Here is a 13,887-nt window from a genome sequence, read left to right on the forward strand (position 1 = left end):
GCACCATGGTCAAAATTCCCCATTTTTTTAGTCATAACCTCAAAATCGTAACAAATGTTGTAAAATTTAATTTTAAAGTAAAATATAAAAAACAAAAAAGACAAAAAATTTAACGCTTGGTCCATAAAAAATTATGGTTTATGTACTTAGATTTTCCATGTTTGAAGAGTTATTTGCAGTTTTCTTTTGTTTGGTTACCCTCGGTTAAATTTTTTATGAACACTTGTAGAATAATTTGGTTCTGGAAAGTTCTTGTAAATATGACTTCTAAGATACTTTTGAAAAACGTGTGACAAAATTACCCCTAAATATGAAATTTTTTTGAACTAAGGGGCTCAACAAAATTATTCGTCGTAAAATTTCAGGGCGGTTCCTTGTACAAATGACGAACTAAAAATTAAAAAATTCGATGTGTTTTATGACCTTCTAACTCAGTAAAAAATCAAAATATTACTTCACTTTTTAAGAACGCCCTACTTCAGAAGTTGGTTCAAAAATTCCATATTTCAGAATTTTATTGAAAAACACCCTATCTCAGAATTAGGCAAATAAAAAAATTAATTTTAAGTTCAGTAGAGTAGATGACTCGTTTTGCATTTTCAAACACAAAAACAATGGTTTGACTAGAAAAGTTGGGCATTTCATCCATAGTGCTATGTTCTGAACGGCATGCGCTGACAATAAAAAAAAAAACAAAATAAAATAAATTTGCGCATCATCCCAAAACCTTTACTTGCGTGCATGCCTCTTCAAAATTTGGAAGTAAAATGACATTAAAAAGCCGTCACATGAAACACCGATGACAATCACAGCGACAGTAATAGCGGCAATAAAGACAAGTACCGTCACCACCATATTAGAAGGCTTCAAATCTCACGTAATTCCACACTGGTCCCCGAACATCAGCCATACTTTACATCAAGTAGGTATGTAGATGGCATTGTTTGTATGTAGGTACTTGGGTGGGGGTTAGTGTGTGAAATCCACGTGTGGCAGTGATCAAATTTGAACCACAGCACTACGGTTGTTAGGCTGGCAACAGCAAACAATTACATTAATGGCGAACACTTCGCGCTGGGACATAGGCAAACACCTCCCACACTATACATAGTATTTAGGTGCCTGAAGTGAAGGGTATAATGCACATATAACATTCTCGAAGTGAGCACGAAGAGATAGTGTTCATCTCTTACATTGCGCCAATTCAGCTCGGAGAACAATAGTAGTGCGCGATCGATCCGTTTCCAACGAGCGGCTGAACAACTGAGCGAAATTGCCATGCAAGGCATATGGAGAGTGAAAATATGAGAAAATGGGCCATATGATTAAAGCGCATTGCTAGCATTGCGCGATTCTTGGAGTGGCATGCGCCGCACAACGGCGAGCGATTTCATGGTGGGCGATGGTAGAATGGGGTGTTGCAGGGGAAGACGGTGTGAACGAAGAATATATTTTACGAATATAAAGTCTCACGGCAATGATAATCGACTCAAACGCGTTGAATACTTCGAGCAGTCGAAGTCTCGTGCGATTGCTACGGTACGGTCCAATTGACGGAAAATCACTTAAGGAATCGCCAGCGGGAAAAATACTTTCATCGAAATTTTGTTAAACGCTCGAAAACTGTTAACCGTTACGACGATCTCACATTGCAAACCCAGTTATTCATCCATTTTCGAAAGTAGTGAATAATTGTAAAAGTGTGTGAAATAAATAAAGAAAATTAATCCGTTTAAACGCTAAACACAAAACTAATGACAGTGACATCTAGTAAAATAACACAACCTTTTAAGTTATACCAGCGCATATGCACACACAAACAAACCTACATACATACGTTCAATTGATTAAACCGACTAAAACAAAAAAAATCAAAATGTGTCTAAGTTCCAGTTCCGGTTCTGGCATGCAAAATGATCAAATTCGGAAATTCGTTGAGCATGGAATGCCCGAGAAAATTGTAAAGACCGTTCAGTATACACTGCGAAAGCGTGCCGCCGAGCGGAATTCCACCGTAGCCAGCATGGAGATTTCTAACCAGCACAGTGGTTCATACAGTACTGCTGCAGCAGAAACAAAAAATCCACGCACTCCAGATAAAACGGGAACGTTGGGCATTCCGAGGCTTTGTGGGCGTTTCCGCAACCTGCAAACTACCAGTAAATCACAGGATAAAATCACAAACATCGGCGCCGCTGGTACCGACGAAGCCTTCGAGGTGACCGGAACAACCAAGCCCAATCACACCAACAAAATCGACATGGACGCACTGGCTATAACAACACAAATGACGAAACACTTTGTACAACAACTTCATGGCGTTGCGGAAAATATGCAAAGCAGCAAATTATACAGGTAAGTTATCATACCTAGTATGTAATTTCTTGTGATCATTTAACAGCTTGGCTAATTTATTGCTTAAGTTATTTGCACTGTTGCTGGGTGCAACGTCTGCGGAAGGTGCACATAGTGTCACAGCGCGCGTGTGCCATGGCGCTGATTAAAGAGTTTTGGTTTTGGTTATAACCGATTCGCGGATGTGTTGTCAATTGTCTCTACTTGCCAGCATACATTGCATACATTCAAACATTGCACAAATAAATGATTGGGCGGCGAGGATTTCACTATTATTTGTACAATAATGTTCGATTCAGATTGTGTAATGCAGTATGTACTTATGGCAATGTAGCGTAAGCGTGTGAACGATAGCAACGTCACGCCAGCCAGTGTTTAGAAATATAGATCAGTTTTGCAGCAGGTGCTACGTCACATAGTATAGGCGTAAATATGTACTTAGTTAGACACGGGCACATGTGAAATGTTCAAGTTTCACGCGCAACCGCCTGAAAAGTTTTCGCCTGAGAAAGTAATGTATTTCAAAGTCTACTAGTGATTATGAATTTTACGTATATACATACATACAGTGTACGCAACGTTATTCCGAGGCGTTATTGTTTTGGTAGTGAAAAAATCGCATCTGAGGTTGTTCAAATAACAGTAAAGTAGTGCCTAAGAACTTGACATTTGCAATGTTTGTGAGATGTAAATTTGGTTTTAATACAGTTAAATGTTTAACCACAATTGGGGTATTCACAAGGGTATCGTAAGTTACGTTTAAACGACTGAAAATATATTTAGTGGGTGGGAAAAAGTATCATAAAAGTCATATTATGAATTAGTTGGCTAATTGGGGAGGTAGTTGGTAAGAAGTTACGAAAAAGGCCATCGCGTAAATTTTTCGGAGAAAATTCCTTTTTTTCATTTTTCTTAGTATTACCGCGTATTACTTCTATGTCATTAGATATTTTCAAATCGGTTCAGCTTACGTAAATCTTAATAGTTTTTTGAAATATTTTGGTGGACGTCTTAAAACATACTATTTTTTATGATTCCAGTGAAGCACCCTAATATATATGCATATATGTTAAAATGCATCGAAACCTGGTTATAATGTAGTTGAAGAGGTTAAAAGAGTGTTCTATTTATAGAATATCAAAACCTCTAGTTGTTTCTAACGGAACGTTAGAAACTGTTTCTACGGAGTGGTAGTACGCACTTCAAGTTCCTCAGCCACAGCGGTCATCTAACTTTATTAGGATAAACAAAACCTATCAAAAAATTTAAATTTAATGTTTTCAATTCTACAGAATTTTCTCTTCTATTTGATACCCATCTTACCCAACACTGCGTTTTTTAAATTATTTTTTTTAGAAATTATAATATTTAATGTCTTTAAAAAAATCCTGATTTCAGAGATAAAATCTAAAGAGCAGTTTTATTATTTCGTGAACAAATTAGATTTTTCTTATGTTGTGAAATTTAAGGATGGTCCTTAAAAACCAAATGAACGCTTTTTTTCAGTATCGCCCCTCAATCGGTTATACCACCGACATAGATATCACATATAAATTTGTGTCCCAATTGGGAGGCCGTTACGGCGTGGCGGGCAGGGTGCAAATTTTACATTCCTCTATAAAAACTCAAAAAATTAAAATTATTTTTTTTTCACTTATTCCCAAAATCGATACTACTATGGTAGAGGATATCACACAAATTTTGGTCCCGATTGGAGTCGGTTAAGGCGTGTCGCACAGGGTTTAAAGTTAAGGTTACCCTATGAAGACGTCTTAACCCACTCCAATCGGGACAAAAATTTATATATGATATCTTCGTTTACGGTAGTATCCATTTTAGGTATTAAATGAAAAAAAAAAATTAATTTTTTAAGTTTCTATATAGGAATCTGAACTTTGAACCCCGTGCGACAGGCCTTAACGGTCTCCAATTGGGACCAAAATTTATATGTGATATCTATGACCTTGGTATTACCGATTTAGGGGTGAGACTGAAAAAAATCGTTCCTTTGATTTTTGAGGACCACTCTAATGTACATATGTATTTTGAATATTTAAAAAATATTTTAGGAATATTTGCAGTCATAAATTTCTGATGTCTATAGAATTAGGGTATTCACAAGATGTCCTAAGCGTATCTATGTCTTAAAATCGTAAATTATTTTGATGTAAAATAACGATTTGAATGCTTTTAGTGGATTCGCAGGGATAACAATTAAATATTTTTTATTAATTTAAAAACATTTCGGTGTTGTTAAAAACCCACCAAAAACAGTTTAACAGTCCTTATACATTAAAAAAAAATGCACGACATTAAAACATAACGACGCTAACGACATGTTGTGAATACCCTAATTATATCCATTAAGGCTTCACTCTAATGCTACTTCTCCATATGTAACCAAAGTTTCATGATTGGAAAGCTAACTTCCAATTTTTTTTTATTCACTTGTAATCGACTGCTGAGTGGAAGATCAACCTATCTCGGCAACAGTTCGAAAACGCCCTATCTCAAAAAACTTTTCAAAGAACGTCCTATTTCAGAATTTTATTGAAAAACACCCTCTCTCAGAACTCAGTTCGAAAACGCCCTATCTCACTTGAAAATGTATTGAAAATATGCTGAGATAGGGCGTTCTACAACCAAATTCTGAAATAGGGCGTTCTTAAAAAATTTTTTTAGATAGGGTATTTGCAAACTGCCAGCCGAGATAGGTCGATCTTCCACTCACTCAGCAGTCGAAATACAAACTTTATTCACAAAAACGGAATACATACATACAAGCGTATGTATATAGCTAGTTTGGGGAGCTTAGGGAGAAAACGGGCTAAGTCGATTTTTTTTTATAAAAAGTCACTTTTTGAAGTACGAAGCCCGCGAAAGCACAAATGCCTCGTCTGCAAAAAGATCGAAAAAAGACATATGTACTAAAATTGATAAGCTCAAAAAAATACTAAAAATTGTCATTAGTGTCCAATTCTATCGATTCGCGTGGACTTAGCAACTCTTCACTCTAAGCTTGCAATATATGTACATGTAAATATTTACCTACACACACATGTAGGTACATATGTACAAATGTGAGTAATACTAATCAAGAATATTAAATAATATTTTCATGAACAATACTGGTCAAAATATTTACTAATCGCATGTAATATATATATATCGTCACTTGAAATGCAAAAAGACGTTTCAAGCATCGTCACTGAAATGGAAAAAGTCTAAACTAATAATTTATTTTTGTTTCCATAAAACGATGTGGGTAGTTGTAATTCGATGAAATTCATCATACCAATCAAGAAGTGAATTTTGAATTTTTTATTAGTTGCGACTTTTTGCATTTCAGCGACGATGTTCGGTTACGTCTTTTTGCACTTCAGGTGACGATATGCATGTATGTATGTACATGTGCATTTAGATTAGATATATGTATGTAGACTAATATGCACTATGCGACCTGCAAATTTGTAGCCGCTGACACTCCATTGGCGCATGATTGGCATTTAAATTTTTTTTTCAAATATTCGAAAATAATGCACAATTTCCTTTGAAATGAGTTGGAGTAATTACAAGTTTTAAGGATATTATTATATATATGCACATATATCGACTTATCGTACTTACTATTAGAATTAAACAATTCTATTTGAAATCGTCAATTTGAGTAATAGTTTTGTGTTCTGAGTACAATTTTTTTTTTTTTCATCAATCACAAATTACTCAGATTATCAAACAAGCAATTTGCTACATATGTGGAAATGTTTTTGCAAATTTGTATGGACATGCATGTGTCCATAGCACATTTATACTGCTGTTGAGTTTGCGAAATTGGGGTTAAAATTTATTTTTTTTTAAGCCGGGAAATAAACAATAAGCGCCGGGTCCGCGAGCACAACCGCTCCGATTCCAAGTTGGTGCTCGTATGAAAATTAAACCTCAATAAAAATTGCATGCGTTTTCGCACGTACGCCATTCTGCAGCGATATTTCTAAGCGCGTAAATATGCAAAAGTATGAGCTCTGTAAACGATGCGACGAGAGTGGTTTTGTTGCAAATATAACATTTTTGAATTATATATATGTATGTATGTAGTTGTAGTGAATATTAAAATACCTAATGTATGTATGTATGCATGCATGTATGTGCATGCATATGCGTGTTTGTATTCATATACATAGTAAAATATGTATGTAATAATAACAGTTCTTCAAGAACTACTGTGCAAAAACCAACACTCGCTGCGAAAACTTGAAACTCAAATTAAAGCTCATGTGGTTATCAGTGCGCCAAATGGCAATGGTGGGGAACACTAAGGCCATGCATGCGACACACGCGCTGGAACACCTAGCAACAATAAATGAACACATACCTGTTTTTTTTTTACTTATGTATGTACATTAGTGGGATTCATTTTGCATAGAAAAAAGAGGAAAGTATTTAATTGCAACGCAAAAAACATGCCAAAGATCACACTAAGCAATAATATCCACGAACTTTAGCCAGTTCGGTTAACTTGCAGGCTTTTCTTACTTATGATATGTGCATATTTTTTACTCATAAAACCTGCGCGTTCTTTGTTACTGTAATATTTAATTGCTAAAAATCGAACCGACCTAAAGTTTACTAAGAAAAATACATTGATGTGTATTTTATGTCAAACGGTCGAACCCCTTAAAAAAAAAATTTATATACGCCGGAAGCTTTCGATAAGAGTTTGGCGTAATACAAATTAGCAATCTTGACATGTCTTTAAAACAGCCAACAGAGAGTTTTCTTTATAACCATCTTATTTATGACCCGATTCTAAGGGTCAGATATATCATTAAAACTGCATTTCTCAGAGCTGTATGTGTATCTCCCAGGATCATAAAAAATTCAGGAACCGAAAATAAACTTGGAATATCAAGACTTTTTTATTTTTAGATTAATGCTAAATAGTTAAATTTTGTTTTTATTTTGCCGATCAAATTAAATCATTAATTTGTGGTTTTTAATTTTTCGTTCAAAAATAATCGTTTTTTTAATTTTTATTTTTTTCTCATTCATTTCTCATAATTAAGACGCAGACTAAATCGTGTGTGATCTATCAGAAAATAACGGTTATAATATGAGCAAAAAAATAAAAATTAAAAATAACAACAAAAGTTTATCGAAAAAATAGAAATCAAACATAACGATCATGTTTGATCGGAAGATTAAAAATCATGAAGAAACTATTAAATTTTATCAGAAAAATATAACCCCAATTTAAACGGTTAAATTATGATTTTTACTATAAAGATAACCCCTCTGAGCGCTTGTAAAACTTAAAGCTCCCTTTTGTCTCGAAACGTCAGTTTTTCAATTGGACGATACCCCTACGTCTAGACTATGTATTGCCTGGTTCGATTTGACAGTATTTTAACCAATGTTGGAAAGTATTGAGTACTTTTGATAATTGAGTTCTTTGGTATCGAAAGCATTAAGTAGCTGGCTGTACAAATAGCCGCCATTTTGTATCTAATTGATAAAACAAAACATGTTTTTCATACATAATTATATGCTCAATAAACGCTCTTAAACATAAATTCAGTTCCATGTTTCATACTCCCGTAAAATCCTATAATTTAGGCCTATTTCCGGCCGCTAGAGTTGTGTTATCCCTTAGTCTCATATAATTAGACGAGTAGAACTTTTTTTCTAACGTACACATAAATATAAATATTTTATTTAGTTACTAACTATTGTTTTAATCTCTCTTTACAGAATGCTGACGAGCACGGCGCAGCCAGCGCATTTAATCGCCGTCTGTGTGCTGACATTTGTGCTATTCACTGTTTGGCCAGATATCGTGGACACACGCAATTCTACCGCCAAAAGCGTTGCAGGAGGACAAGCATTATCTAAGGGCGGCGAATGTCAGACGCCGCAGCAGCAGCAGCAGCACCACACATTGGCGGTAATCGCATACTTAGCTGCATTCGCAACTCATTTCGGTTCCCAAATATGGATGACATTCATCTCGGGTAAGGATAAATGTTTGTTTTGTTGTTGTTTCCATTTCATAATACGTGCAATGAATACATTTGTAAGCGCGTCAATATATGTATGTATGCATATGGTAAGCTAATTTATGGTCCATAAAAATGCATTCATATTACCACTTGGAAATTCACATTAAAACAGTCATAAAAAAAGATCGTTTTTTGCCTTGCGTAAACATGAAACATTTCTTAATACTATGTATATATATGTATATATATTACTCATGTGCTAATCCTTCAGGATTACTTATGTAAGCTAGCCCAAAACTGGCATGCGACTTTTAGGGGAGCCAGATTATGCAATTACACAACTAATTTCAATGTCAAAACAATGCATGTACTGTGTATGACTTTTTGAAAATATTTTCTATGTACATATGCAGTTATTAATCGCTCACCGATACTGAGCCAAAATTAAACAATTTCGCAGTAGTCTGCAAGGAGTCCAATATGTACATGTGTCCTTAAACCAATGATGGGCAAAACGCTACTCGCGAGTAGCGTCTGCGTCGCAGCGCTTATACGTATACAGAAACGACGCAGCGAATTTCACTTCAGTCTGCTTTCAGTTTTCATGAGAGTAACATCACGCTTCGCCGTTGAATATTTTTATTCGTAATTTTAGCGCGTTGTTGCCACCTATATATGTAACAATGCCCAAAATGGCTGCGTATGAGTGCCAATTATAGTTTTTAGTTTTAAGAAAAGCCAATAATGCCCAGTGCTTGTTACGTGGTAATACGACTACTTGGAATCGTACTTTTAATATAAGGCAACATTATTTGTCATGGTAAAAAAGTCAAACTGCCGAACTGTGTAAACCAATTTAAAGTGTTTTGTAATGGGTTTTATGTATATATGTATGTACGATACGGCAATTTAATATATTTAGTATACTTTATTGAATACTGAGTTTTTTACAAAGTTTAGAAATTTTAAATTCGTGAATTTTGTTGTTGAATAAACTATCATTTTTTAAAACATTAGTTTAATGAAATTAAATTAAAAAAACTTTTCATGCGCGTACATATGTACTTATAAAAATTAATTTCATAATTCATTATTTGAAATTATTTCTTCATTATTTTTTTATTATATTTTATTATTTTCGTTTCATGTTCATAATACAAATTAAATATAAATTTGTAAGAGCGTTCTAACACGCGCAAAAAACGACGCACTTTTGTACAATATAGAAAAGTGGCAGCTGTTACTCAGCGCGATTCACGAATACCATGACAAAATGAGACTGTATTGGTGTGCCCATCTATGCCTTAAACATATATTTGCATATGTAAACGCTTGGACACTTAAATACATATCATATGTACATTAGGGTGGTCCAAAACAGTAAAGTCGGATCTGCATTGCATTTTTGGCTGACCTATAAATTATAGTTGCGATAGAAAAATGGTTAAATAACCAATTGGGTATTATTACTGGGAATCTCCTGCAGATAAACAGAGTTTTCTGGTAGAAAAATATTGATTTTTAACTATTCTATACCATTTCTACGAAAAGTGGTTTTTTCCGCATATAAAATACGTGGAAAACTTTGGGCGCTTTGAGCAACCTCTAAACATTTTTAGATTTCAAAATAAAAAATAAGGGTATACTTTTTTCGGTATAGAACAATCCTAGGGGGTGAGAGCGTAAAAATTCCAGCTTTACTTTTTCACATGCATCTTGGGACCACCCTAATGTACATACATATATTTTTGTTAAGGTGTCAGACATGATCGGATTATGCCAGTAAATTAAATAAAAACAATTTTTAACTGAACACATTGAACCATATGCACACTTTTGTATAGTATTTTTAAAAATAGGTACGTTTGTATATATATTGTACGTATATAGGCGTAAATATGTACATACGTACATACACGATAATTTATGCGCTATTTACGTATGCAATATATTTTTGTTTGCAAGATATTAAAGTCACAAAATCGGTGATAAAAAATCACTTTCATACATATACTCTTATGCATATTACATTAGGGTGTCTCCTATTGTTAATCCTTTTTCATGGGCTACCTTCTAGTTGGTTTTATTCTATGAAAAAATGGGCTCTATTGAACTCGTCCTCACTGAGATAAAGCAAAGATTTGCTGCTGGAACTTCCAAATCAAAAAGTCTGACATCGAATGCTCTACTCGCTGTATTCGCACACGATTCACGACATAAGCGTTAGTGTAATCACCAACAGTGGAATGGAAAAATTGGTTTTTAATAGAAAGACTATTTCTACATATTTCTAAGTGTATTCTGCACTGCAGTCAATATTGGCTCAGTTGCCAGTGCCTTATCTGCTTATATTTAGTAAGTAGCTACCAATGACACTGTCTTCACGCTGGTGGTCGCGTTTTTAAAACGCTTCGTTTAGTGACCATTTCGATTTCAAACAAGGACCATACATATCGAGCCCTAACCGCCAAAGAGACGTAAGCGACATTTTATTGAATTTTTTTTTATGCAGAAACGCATATACATAGATGATCTAGAAACATTTCTGTATCAAAAAGAAAATTTTGAAAAAATTTCGCTTATGTCTTTTTGGCGGTTAGGTCTCGATATGTACACCCATACATATGTGCGTGTATATGCATGTTCATTCATACATATGTGCTTACCCTGTAGGGAAACGCACTAGTGCCGAACTGATTCGGTTCTAGAGAATTTAGAACCATGACTAGTACGGGTTAATTCGCTTTTGCATGACAGTAACTGGCGAATTTAGCATTGAAATGTTCTACGAAGTGTCAATTGCTCACCGCTGCAATCCTTTTTTCGATAGTTCCGAATTAGTTCTAAATTCGAAACCCTATATCTAGATTTCTTGTAAAAAGTTTTTGTTTTCATATTTTCTGTGCCTATATTTGGTTTAGTGAATTTGAATGGAAACGGTTAGAAATAAAATAAATAGTTCGATCTTTTAGAAAATGATGGAGTTTTAATTTTTTTTGCTTCTTGCATCAAAACATAATTTTTTAGTAAAGGCGGACTTGTCAACCTTTCATTCCAAACTAGCGATATGTAGTTTTAAAAGGAAAATAAAATCGTTTCGCAAAAGTGCCACATTTCGCTGCTTCAGCCCTGCCGATAATCTAGTTACTATCGATTTGGTTCGTTTTTGGCGATAAAGAACTAGTACTGAACTACAAATTTGCTTCTCTAGTTTCCCTGGTTTTCCCTACAGGGTATTAAGTAGTCATACGTCAAAGGCGGATTTCTGTGCATATGCCTGAGAAAAATTCACGCGCAAATTAAAATGAGATTTCCGAGTAATAAAATTTTCAATTGTCGTTCATTCATATTCACGAGTCAATGGCTTCACTCCAAAGGCTGTGACATTCAGAAAGGTATATTGTTATTATACCTGTGCGAACAGGTTCAGAGCGGCTTTTGGCATCTTTTTGTTGTGGTCAATTAGAAGAACGACGATGGGCCAAACTCTTAGCAAAACTTTATAATCACTATTATTTATTTATTATCATTATTTTTTTTTTAAATACCGATTCTACTCAAACACACTCCGGTACGCAAAGTTTGTATATGCCTACATACATACATACATATTTTTATGTACCTTATCATATACTCGTGTAATATTGAATATTTTCCACTGTTTAACAAACCCTTCTTTTTATATATTTCAGGTCTTTCATTGTACTTCCAATTGCCACGTCACACATTTGGCCAATGTCAGCAGATTTTGTTTCCGCGTTATTTTGCTCTCAGCTCCGCATTGAGCATCATCATGTTAGTACTTTTCGTCAAGTACTTTCTCAACTCCTGGAATTTGGCTGCAATGATTCAACTGACAGCGTTGGGTGCCACAGCTTCTATTGAGCTAATAATACGCCTCTATCTGGCGCCTCCAATGCTGCGGCTGATGCACGAAAAATATCGAATTGAAGGTGCTATCGGCAGTGGACGGGAAGTGGGCTCCCTCGAGCAGGGTGATCTCATCAGTTGTCCACACTATCAACGTATCCACAAAACATTTCGTCGCATCCATATGACAATAGCCATGGGCAATATGACTGTGCTATTGGCTACATGCCTTCATTTATATTTTCTAGCATCGAAAATACAAATCAGCTAAGGTAGTAGAAAGTGGACTATGCTATGCTACCTATGCATATGGGACGAGGATATATCCCCTCCCAAAAAAAAGCACCGGCTGCTAGGATCCCAGCGATCAGCACATACATATACAACTTTGTATAGGCAAACTACAATGCATACGAATAAATTGTAATAAGCTCTGGCAGCTACCGGCAATGCATATCTGTAGAAATAAGAGTACAGTGCGGTAACGCGAATTTCAAATACCGTCAACGTATGTACTAGGATATGCGACTTTTCAACTATATACCAAAAACTAATTGCATTTCTAGTTTATAAGACAATTGTGTCTTGATACACAGACAGACATATGTATTAGTATTAGTTCTGCAATCAAGCATCGAAATTATTAGGTACACTTAAACTCCATCTCAAAATACTTATCGTAAAAGCAATTCATTAAATTTAGGTATTTTTACTGGAAGTATTCATATAGAAACTGTGATACCCATATGTACGTAGTATCGGTCATATCTATAGCACGCCATTTCTAAGTGATATTGTGTGTCACTTATGTTTATTTATTTATTTTTAAGAATTTTCAATTAAAATACAGTTCATTCTCAGACAAACCCCATATAAACCCAAGTGTAACAACTTGTAGAAAACTACAAAAAAATGCAACAAATTTTCACATAAATTTCAAACTTTTTTCTCGGAAGTGACAGAATTTTTTTGAGTACACAGTTTTTTAGCCCCTTCAATTTTAGTCTGATAATGTGCAATTTTCAAGTGGCTAAAGGTTACCGTTGATGATTTCTTCCATATACAAATAAATTGAGTTTATTCATTATATGGAAGCCAAGGCGACAAAAAAAAATCTAAAAAATAAACGGTAACTCGTAGCCACTTCAAATTTGCACATTATTAGACTAAAATTGAAGGGGCTAACAAACTGTGTACTCAAAAAAATTCTAACACTTCCGAGAAAAAAGTTTGAAATTTATGTGAAAATTTGTTGCACTTTTTTGAATCTTTCTACAAATTATTAAGCTTGGGTTTGTATCGGGTTTGTCTGAGAATGAACTATATTTTAATTGAAAATTCTTAAAAATTAATAATTAAACATAAGTGGCACACAATATCACTTTGAAATGGCGTGCTATAGATATGACCGATACTGTATATATGTATAAATATATATACTTATATATCTTTTCATATTGTAAGTCATGCCATACTACTAGCCCCCATAACTAAATGGACCTGCAAAATCCAACTAAATAATCAGCCTTACATATACTACATACATACATACATACACATAATCATGGCGAGTTTCAATCTAGCTTGGCACAGAAGCATAAGATGAGTTACTGTTACTCTAAGGATGGAGTGGATGTTAACCAATATTCTATATTTATGAGTGTTA

At 34.6% G+C, this 13,887-nt stretch overlaps 2 protein-coding genes across 2 annotated transcripts in view; one reads left to right on the forward strand and one right to left on the reverse strand.

Moving 5' to 3' along the window:
- LOC118733069 (popeye domain-containing 2-like) overlaps positions 1–6,070 on the reverse strand; it is a 21,678-nt gene extending 15,608 nt beyond the window's left edge. The window contains exon 1 of the mRNA XM_036462260.1: positions 5,983–6,070. The gene's annotated coding sequence lies outside the window, so the exon portion shown is untranslated. The remainder of the gene's footprint in view (positions 1–5,982) is intronic.
- LOC118733066 lies at positions 1,365–12,551 on the forward strand. Its single transcript, XM_036462256.1, has 3 exons — positions 1,365–2,355; positions 8,104–8,363; positions 12,044–12,551. The coding sequence occupies exons 1-3, from the start codon at positions 1,808–1,810 to the stop codon at positions 12,490–12,492; spliced, it is 1,257 nt and encodes a 418-aa protein (XP_036318149.1). The 5' UTR covers positions 1,365–1,807; the 3' UTR covers positions 12,493–12,551.
- The last annotated feature ends 1,336 nt before the right edge of the window (positions 12,552–13,887 follow it).

Source organism: Rhagoletis pomonella, unplaced genomic scaffold (assembly GCF_013731165.1).
Source record: "Rhagoletis pomonella isolate Grant_MI unplaced genomic scaffold, Rhpom_1.0 Rhpom_scaffold_00002, whole genome shotgun sequence".
In the NCBI taxonomy this organism is placed as follows: Eukaryota; Metazoa; Arthropoda; class Insecta; order Diptera; family Tephritidae; genus Rhagoletis; species Rhagoletis pomonella.